Raw genomic sequence first — 10,148 nt, 5'->3', positions numbered from 1 at the left:
CACGACGTGCCCCAGGCACAACATTTAGCTCCAAATCCACAAAACCAGCCTGAAAATGAAGGAAATCTGAAACGAGTGCATTAGAGTCAATGGAGCACAGCTGTGTTGTTGTTGGACCCTGGACCAGAGTGTGGCTACCCAACCCGAGCTCGACAGGACCCGTCGGAACCCTGTCTTTAGACTGTGGGAGGAAGCCGGAGTACCTGCAGGAAACCCACTGACACAGGGAGAACATGCAAACTCACCAACAATGTGTCTGACCACACCTCATTTTAAGACCTACACGCACATGGGTGCACAGATGGGCGCAGGTACATTTGCTACATACAGAATGTGGGCACTAGCTGTAAAAATGACAACTGTGTTGGTCTGAAACCAGCAATGATGGTTGCGCTGTGCTGTGTGCCGGGTGTAAGATATGGACGCATGTTGTACTATGATACAGTTAACTCTCACTGACGGACTCAAACTTCACCTCCTCCTCCCCCTCTTACTCATCGTCCTGGACGTTATTTCTGTGCATCAGAACACCTCAGAATATTATCAGTCGTTAATGGTTTTCATTAGAATTTCACCAGTGCTTGTGTGTGTGTGTGTGTGTGTGTGCCAGTTCCCACTCTATATCGTCTTCCAGCAACACTGTGACATCACAACTCTATTCCTGGTGTTCGTTACCACGGCGGCCCAGTCCTGCAGACATGATGTCATTCATCCCTCAAACTAACATCCTGGCAGTCGGCGCTCCAGTTACGGACACACAGTGCTCCGTACACACACACTGCTGCAGTTCTCCAGCAGTGTGTGTGTAGAGAAAATCCTGACAATTTGACATCCGGCTGCATGGGTAGCCAACCGCAAGAGCTCTCTTCATCTTTCTCACTGTACACACACACACACACACACACACACACTGTATACATACACACACACACACACACACACACACACACTCTGACCATCATCTATTCGCCTGTCTAAGCTTTCAAGCTCCATTAGCGAAATCCATCGGCTCCTCTTGCTGAAAACCGTCCGCTGCCACCGTAACTGAGCATGAAGTGTCAAACAGTGTCAAAACATGTTGGAGGGTAAACATGCATCTGTGTACACACACACACACACACACACACCTTTGTACGGGTGCACCATGCCCTCCAGCATGCTGACCGAGTCATCGGGCTGCAGCTGCAGCGAAACGTCTCCCACGGCCTCCACCAGGTCTGAGAAGAAGTCGGCGACCTCCCTGCAGTTCTCCAGCAGCACGTAGCGGTCCTGTCTGTTGGTAAAGTACGAGTCGCTCAGGTTGGCCCTGAAAAATGACAGACAGACAGTTTTTAAGAGGCGAGGGAACAGGGTAAGAACACAGGAGGATTTTGACAAGAAGAAGGACAGAGGAGAAAGAACGTTTGTTTGGCCATGTGAACATTTTCTTGAACACAAGTGTAAGAACAGTTTCCAAAGTCGCTTCCATTTTGTATACGTTCCGCAAAAAACTTCTCAGGACAAGATTACACAAGTTTAAAATTAAAATAATGAAACCCAGTGTGAACACTCATGTGGACTCAAACATGAACTGCCAGGAATCAACATACCCACTGATGACGATGCTGTCGTCAAACAGGTAAACTTTGATGTGCTGGACTCCGATGGTCTCGTTGAAGCGCTGAGGGACCAGCAGCCGCAGCAGCCCCCTCAGGTCTGGAGTGTGGTACAGAGACACCCGCATCTGAGAGGCGAATCGCTGCAACAACGGCAGCAGCATGGTCCTCGAGTTAACTTCTCCTGTGTGGGTAAAAAAAAAAACACAACATAGAATCAGGATTGTGGGCGCGGTGCTCTGTGTCAACCTGCAAACAGAACAAATCCCAAGGAACAACCTCGTGAGCCGCGAGTGTAGTCCAGCAGTACGGAGACTTTTAGGTCGGGAGCATGACTGCTGTCCTGTGAGCGTTGTAGAGCCTCCTCCATACAGTCCACCTTAACAAAAACAGAGAGAGCAGTGGACAAACATCAAAACGAGATTAAAAGAGCATTGCACTCCTGCAACACTGTTGGACTGATGGTAGACAGTTTGAAAGAGGACATATGGTCATTTTCAGGTTCAAACTTGTATGTAAAGTTTTACTAGAACATGTTTACATGCTTCAATGATCAACAAACACCTTATTTTCCTCACACTGTCCGTGCTGGAACACCTGTATTCACCCTCTGTCTGAAACGCTCAGTTTTAGCAGCACTTTAAACTTTGAAAAATCACCAATAAAAGCTTCTAAACCAATGCGAAATGTTCCTGCAGGTATATGATCTGAAATCAGCAACCAAGTTTATGTGTTTCTCTGAGCGTTAGCATGTAGCTAAATGTAGCAGTGTAGGCTACAAAATGTAAACAGATAGCAGATGACCCTATGAAGACGTCAAGCTGTAGCCAGAGTAGAAAAGATTGTTGGAAACATATTCAGAACTACGGGAACCCTGAGGTTTTTCTCCATCGGATTGCTCGCTTACTCTCCTGTTTTTCTCTGTCCTCTCTGCTTCCCTGCAAATTCACTGAGCTCACCAGCCCCAGAGAGATCGCTGCACTGTTACTCCTCTCAGCGGACCTACTCCTTCTGATTGCCATCATCTTTTTGTCCATTTCCTGCCTCTTCCAGCTTATTGGTCCAAATAAAATACCATATAAAGAGATATTCATCACATGGTACACTTACAATCTCCTGAAGCTCAATATCGGCAAAACCAATGAGCTGTTGGCTGGTTGCTGAAACGTTTTTGTTCAAGATTTATTTAAAAGCAACAGAGAGGAAACATTTTCCTCTGGATTTGCAGGTGGTAAGAGTTTGGGCACACTGTACATATAGCATGAAAACTAAATGTTTATTCTGTGCTCTGAAGAATAAACACATGTTTAAGTGTCCCCCAGAGCTCCAACTCATGAACACATCTCGCTCTGGAGCCGAGCTGGAAGTGCTGGGGGTGCATGCGTCCCCAAAGAGCTCTCTACTGGAAAGAAGAAATGTTTTACTGGCATGTAAACAGGCACTCTGGAGGGATGTATAACGAACGCATTTGGGCACCAGATGCACAATTTAGCAGAAGAAAAAAACTAAATCAGGTGGGGAAAAAATGCAGAGCTGGCCACAAATAAAGCTACCAGTGGTGCCCTCTGAAGAGCAGCCGTTTCCTCTTTGTTAGTCATGCTTTTCCCACGCTCAGTAAACAGATAATAAAAGGCTGCCAGTGTTTGATAAATGCCGTCGGCTGCCAGTTAATCAATAATCATTAATCTACTCCAGTGTTTTGCGGCTTCATCTTGGAACATTCACAAATACACGTGCAGCAGGACAACGTGTAAACACGACGACAGTAAGGTCACTTTGTGCGGTCTCAGCTGAAACCTCTGGTCTGCAGACTGAAGCAAGAAAATGAAAAACGAGAAGGGCTTCAGCTAGTGACTACTGTCATTATCAACTCATCTGTCAATTATTTTCTGGATTAATTGTTTAGTTTACAAAGTGAGTCTTCATAGTTTCTTAGATTCCAGTGTGATGTCTGGACGGGTGCTTTTACAAGCAAAAGCAAACTCTAGGTCTGAAAGCACCCTAACGGCCAGTAATGAGTGGGGACTAACACATGGGGTGACACTGGGGGTGGACTGTGCTGATGTTGTACACCTGTCCTCGAAATCCCCGCTTGGCATTCTCAACTTCTTTTTAGGATATGATTTCTTTGACGTTCCCGTCTGATAGGTTCTTTAATTTCGTCCAAAACTACTCTCAACGTGAAGACAACATGTTTGTCACTGGAAATTATTCACTGCAATCACACATGTCAGTGTAGTAACAACTTCTATTTCAATACATTTAAGGAACAGTGTGATTTGGGGCGGTTTAGTGACTTCCAGCTTGATGCAGATGGTTAGCATTCCTTCAGTGTTCATTGTTCAGGAGGTCTCTACCAGGAGGCAAAGTGTTCGCAGAAGTCTCTTCCACCAAAACAAATGGGCCAGATGATTAAAACTGATTTAAAAAAAGAGAATAAAGCAGTTTCAAATTACAAACAAGTGATGCAAAGGAGCAGCGGCTCTACTCCGAGCTCCCTCCAGATGTCCAAGCTCCTTACCCTATCTCTAAGGGGGCGATCACATAGAAATGAGACGCAGAAACGCGGACGCTTGAAAGACGCTTGAAAGCGCTTATTCAATGTGCGCTAGACAAAAAAAAAAAAAAAAACAGCAAAGAGCGCCTGTGGAGCGGGGGTGCATGAGCAACCGGGCGACACACACACACCTCCTGTCATCTCCCATTGAATCTAGTGTTTCCCCCAAAGACAGTAGAGACAGTAGCTTACATGAAACTAGTACTGAGTTGTGCGTGTGTTGTATAATTCTTCAAAATCAAATATTGTCAGTATAAATTTCTTGTCTTCGGATTGCATTGTGTTGTCTGTCGCTCGTAAGTGCCGTAAAACTGCCATAACTGACCAAACTGCCGTAACTGCCACAACAAAACAGGAAGGAGGATTTGATTTGATTGGTGCTACTGGCGTCTGACGCTCAAAAAGTTTAAAATATTTTAACTTTTCAGCATCTACGCACGTCTAAAAAGAAGAGTCTACAAAAACGTGTGTCTAAAAAGACGCTTGAGCGCCGGTCAGACGCGCCATATCATAGGAAATCAATTGTTTTACTGGCATCGCGCTTCTAGCGTTTCATCTCGGTGTGATCGCCCCCTAAGGCTGAGCCCAGACACCCCACAGAGGAAACTCATTTCGGCCGCTTGTATCCGCGACCTCATTCTTTCGGTCACTACCCAGAGCTCATGACCATAGGTGAGGGTTGAGACATAGATGGACCAGTAAATCGAAAGCTTCGCCTTCTGGCTCAGCTCCCTCTTCAACACGACGGTCCGGTGCAGTGCCCCACTCCAGAAGCCGCACCAAACCACCGATCCATCTTACGCTCCATTCTACCCTCATTCATGAACAAGACCCCAAGATACTTGAACTCCCTCTCTTGAGGCAGTAACTCTTTCCTAACCTGAAAAAAATTCAGGCGATTACACACTAACGAAAACACACTTATCATATCATATTCCATTTCTGCAAATATATCTCCCTACATCCTTCACATTGGACCTTTAATACCTTTTATTAAATTCCTTCAAAGTCATAACTACATATATGGGTCTGGACAGGCATGGATGTAAACCGGGACTTGACTGGTTGGCGAAGGTTTAGAGCTGCGAGGCGGTCATTCTAATTCACATATGCAGTCTTACTCCTTGCTTACACAAAGCACTTCAAACTGCCTTTGCATTCAGCATATGAAAGATAAACACACCCTTCTTTAGATTTTCATTTATTCTCGTTGCCTGCACCTGCGCTTAAGTAAACACACAGCACAGGTGTGACAGTATCAGTCAGGTGACTTCTGTGCTAAGCCTGGGATCAGGGTTATGTTTGTGGATCCAGACTCACCTGCCGTTTGCATTCTTCAGTCTAAACCACAGACCACACTCACATCTTTGTGCTGAACCTGTGCTGAGTTCAGGTCGTTGTGTCCAATTACAAAAGACGTGCGCTTGAAAAATAAAAGTCACATGGACCCAGTGCACCTTACTGGCTCAACGTTTCTGGTAATCCATCATCCTGTGAGGTTACAGAGTTTGGCAGCAATCACAGCTGCATCAAATGCTTTTAAGTGTAATTAAACATGTTTGACTTGTCCGTGCCTTTCTCTGTAATTCACCCTCTGCTGCTGCTGCTGCTCGAACCAGATAGAAAAAAAACACACGAGAAACAGCTGAACGTGAGCATCAGTCCAGACTGTGGTTTGTTCTGGGTTAATGTTGTTATGCTAGGCCTTCCAAGCATGGAGAACAGCAGGATATCACATGCCAACACTGGTCTCCTTATACCCATAAACCCTTGCATTTTGGGGTCATTCCTTGTAGCTGGGCTGGAGTAGATTTTCATTCTGAACAAACCACACTGTGGTTCTCCTGGAAGACGACTCTGACTCACATTTTCTGGCATCTCTGACCAGTTATTTGGCACAAGCCTGTGTTTGGATGCCATTGTTCTCACCTGCCCCCAAAAAACTCACAGCCTCACAAACTGCTCTAAACATGCATCACACACCAACGCCACTTTTCTCACCAGCTCCTGCTCCAGGTGACCTGTTCCCAGATACAACGAGGCCATCACCACTCGCCTCTTCGCAGTCTTGATTCGCGCCTTGAGGAAAACAAAGAGAGAGAAACAAACTAAAACAACAATTGATGTGTGAACTGATGTGAGCATGTGTGGGTGTCAGGAATCTGGCCACAAATATCTGATACTAAGAAGTGATAAACTGTCAACAGGAGAAACATTTCCTGCCAGTCACATGAATTCACTGTCTGAACTAACCAGATTCCTGGAGAATGTCTTTAAGAATGACTACGTTAATGGGTCATGGAAAAGATCATTTTACTTGCTAGGTGTTCAGATTCAAAGAACGTGAAGTAGCACCGTGCGGCACGAGCTCTAAACTACAATACACATGTGCTACGGGCAGCGGCAAAGCAAGAAAGCCACAGTGACAGCCAGTATCATCAAGAAGTGTTGGAGGCATGACAGGCATCTACTTCTTTCCATTCACCATGACTTTGATCTTCTATCCAACACTCCTGAAAGTTTGCCAGCTTATTCACTATAACTCACATCAAGTGTGCACATAGTTTATAGAAGCTCATTTACAGTCAGTTGTAGTAAATTTACAGTCAGTCTGGGTTGGTTGTGATTGGGGACGTTTGATATTTTTCAACCTGGATCCTATTTTCCCACGTTTTTGTGTCTAACTGACTGATGGAGACGACAGTTTTTGAAACTGGTCCAGTACTGAGCGAGACCGCTGCGACAGGCTGCAATGTAACCACTCTGGGCAATAGTGCACTGTCGATGTCCAATTAATGTGCTTGTTTTTGCCAATGACAGGCTCAGATTTTTATTTTGTGTGTGATAACATTATGGAAAGGATCCCTACAGATACAGACCTGTTTGTTTGAGAGTAAGATCTTTTTTGTTTAAGCACAAACAGCCCTGAAATCCTTTCATTCATTTACTTTCAATAACCGCTTATCCTGCTGGGGGTCACGGGGGGCTGGAGCCTATCCCAGCTGGCACTGGGTGAGAGGCAGGGTACACCCTGGACAGGTCGCCAGACTATCACAGGGCTGACACATAGAGACAGACAACCATTCACACTCACATTCACACCTACGGACAATTTAGAGTCACCAGTTAACCTGCATGTCTTTGGACTGTGGGAGGAAGCTGGAGCACCTGGAGGAAACCCACGCTGACATGGGGAGAACATGCAAACTCCACACAGGAGGGCTCCCCCACCAGGAACCAGGAACCCTGTTGCTGTTAGGCGACAATGCTAACCACTGCACCACTGTGCCGCCTGTCGTCCGTCCCCTTAATGTGTTCATTTTTGCCACTGACAGGCTCAGATTGTTATTTTAAGTGTTTGATAACATTATGGAAAGGATCCCGACAGAGATACCCTGTTTGTTAGAGAGTAAGATCCTTTTTGTTTAACCAGGAACAGACTTATGTTTTTTTGCTAAGGTTCTCTGTGCAACAGTTAAACAAACTTGAAGCAATTCCTTAAGTATAAAACCAAGACAAGGAGAAAAACTTAAGGAAATCTTAAGGAGAAGACTTAAGGATGTTTGGTGCAACCAGTTTAATTTCAAGGAAACCTTAACTCCTGCTCTGGACTCTGTGCATCATGGTGTATTGAGATTTATTACCAACTGTAAGCTTCTAACTCATCACTGTATCCTGTAAGCTCGGGTCGGCTGGCTCGCTTTACAATTTTGTAGACTTCCTCTTTTGCTTACAACGCTATACTTGGCCTTCTTCCAGCATATTCATGTGTATACAAAATGCTAAAACTGCCTGTACCGAGGACACGAACAGATTTTGATAAGCAAGCAGTTATGTCTGCAGCTCCTTATATGTGTAAACTTCTGCACAAAGACTTAAAGTTGCACTCTTTGGTTCCTCTCGGCCTGTTCAAAGCACTGCAGCAGGGTTTTTGTACAAAATCATCGATATGCCAACGTCACGGTGTGTTTTAGCTGGTCTTTGTAAGCGTCAGTAGTTGCCCTTTTTTGCGTTTTTATGGCTCACTTCTAATCAACATACTTTTTAGCTTTTCTTTGTAGTATTCTTATTCTGTGTTTTACATTGCTTGTTTTAGAGCTGTACATTTTCACTCTGTGTTTTTTTTCTATGTTGTCTGTAACTTATGTTGCTGCTTGTGTTGGCCAATCTCAGAAGGTTTTTCCAGTTAAATGAAAGTTCAATAAAATAAAATAAATAAAAATGTAAAGGAAAATCTTTATTTAAGGTGCTTTGTTCAACTGGCCCCTTGACTCAGACAACCTTGCCTTAATTTTTGTTAAAAATTACTCAAACTAAAATTCAATTATTATATTAGTGGGCGATTAGTTTCATAGTTGATAATTAATCAATTAATCCTTGCAGCTCTACATACAAGAAGCAAAGCAACCTCACAGCTGAAGCTGATGTTTGTTATATTCACTTGAAAGTGAAATAAACTCTAAATTAACAAAATAGATGCTGATTGATTTCCTGTCAACTGACTGAATTTAACATTGTTTCCATGCTCTGAGCACCACAAACAAAACGTCTTTCACCTCCTTTGTATTAAAGTGAACACTAAATCTCTTATATCTCAAACCTGAACCAAACTATCCCCATGGCTTGCTAACGCTGATGGCAAGCCAAAAGGTTAAAATCTTTTGTAATGTGGTTAAACTCGTACGTGTCGTCACATGAATCCATTTCCTTTTCATTTCGCTTAAGGCGCTACAAATGTTTTGGCTGGCTCTGCTCTGCATACAAAAGTATAATTATGATATTACACAAAACAGCTTGGTGACAATTAGAGATGAACAGGAAAAGAACAGATGGTGTGTGTGTGTGCGTGAAAGTGATCTATAAATAGAACAACACATCATTTAGAGCGTTCCTGGCTCTCGAAGATATGGGGAAGTGTCACTAAAAAAGAAACAAATTACATGTTTTTGTAAATCACACCCATAAAAAACTATTTTACATAACACACATCATGACCTAGATGAGCATTAAAAGACGCTGTGTGTTGTATTTTTAGACCTCATTATATGCAGGGATGTAAATGTACCAGGGGTCAAAACATGGGGGAAAACTTCTTCATCAAAGAGCCTTTTTCTTGTGTGTAATAAAACTCTTACACAGCGTCTTTGTGTGAGGGAAGGTGCTACCCGGCTGTCACAACAGCAGCATATAAACTGCAGCAAATTCCTGTTTCTTTGTTCCTGACGCAGCTGAATAGGCCAAAGTTAGAGGAAACATAAAAGGATTCCAATGTGGTGACACGCAGCAGGTGTGGGACTACGTTAAGACACAAAAACTAAATCATGCAGTATGTAACTGTGCAGGGTTTCAAGTCAGCATTTATGATTTAAATGATTCACGTTAAGTTAAATGTGCAGAGTGACGTGGTTTCATGATTGTTTTAACTGGTAAAAATCTTCTTAGGAAGGTCATTCGCTGAGTTTTTAAGCTGGATAAGTATGTAGATATATTTAGCACAGATTCATTCATTCATTTTCCATAACCGCTTATCTTGCTGGGGGTCACGGGGGGCTGGAGCCTATCCCAGCTGACACTGGGTGAGAGGCAGGGTACACCCTGGACAGGTCACCAGACTATCACAGGGCTGACACATAGAGACAGACAACCATTCACACTCACATTCACACCTACGGACAATTTAGAGTCACCAATTAACCTGCATGTCTTCGGACTGTGGGAGGAAGCTGGAGTGCCTGGAGAAAACCCACGCTGACACAGGGAGAACATGCAAACTCCACACAGAAGGGGCTGCCCCACCCTGGGTTTCAACCAGGAGCCCTCTTGTTGTAAGGTGACAGTGCTACCACTACACAGATACACTGCCTGGCCAAAAAAAAAGTCGCCACCTGGATTTAACTAAGCAAATAGGTACGAGCCTCCTATTGGATAATTACTGCATGGGCGATTATCTTTCAGCTGGCAACAAGTTATTTAACCCCAACTGGTGCAATGAGTTG

At 44.0% G+C, this 10,148-nt stretch overlaps 1 protein-coding gene across 2 annotated transcripts in view; it reads right to left on the bottom strand.

Moving 5' to 3' along the window:
* Window positions 1–10,148, bottom strand: part of LOC126399826 (CDP-diacylglycerol--glycerol-3-phosphate 3-phosphatidyltransferase, mitochondrial) — a 42,005-nt gene that overhangs the window by 19,231 nt on the left and 12,626 nt on the right. For both annotated transcript variants that reach the window (XM_050060112.1, XM_050060113.1), the window contains exons 3-6: window positions 6,154–6,231; window positions 1,875–1,974; window positions 1,590–1,779; window positions 1,128–1,306 (exon numbers count right to left, since the gene is read on the bottom strand). In XM_050060112.1, the coding sequence (XP_049916069.1) occupies window positions 1,128–1,306; window positions 1,590–1,779; window positions 1,875–1,974; window positions 6,154–6,231 (547 nt within the window). The remainder of the gene's footprint in view (window positions 1–1,127; window positions 1,307–1,589; window positions 1,780–1,874; window positions 1,975–6,153; window positions 6,232–10,148) is intronic.

The sequence above is a fragment of the Epinephelus moara genome, chromosome 13, assembly GCF_006386435.1.
Source record: "Epinephelus moara isolate mb chromosome 13, YSFRI_EMoa_1.0, whole genome shotgun sequence".
NCBI lineage: Eukaryota > Metazoa > Chordata > Actinopteri > Perciformes > Serranidae > Epinephelus > Epinephelus moara.
This window is presented reverse-complemented; position numbering and strand designations above follow the sequence as displayed.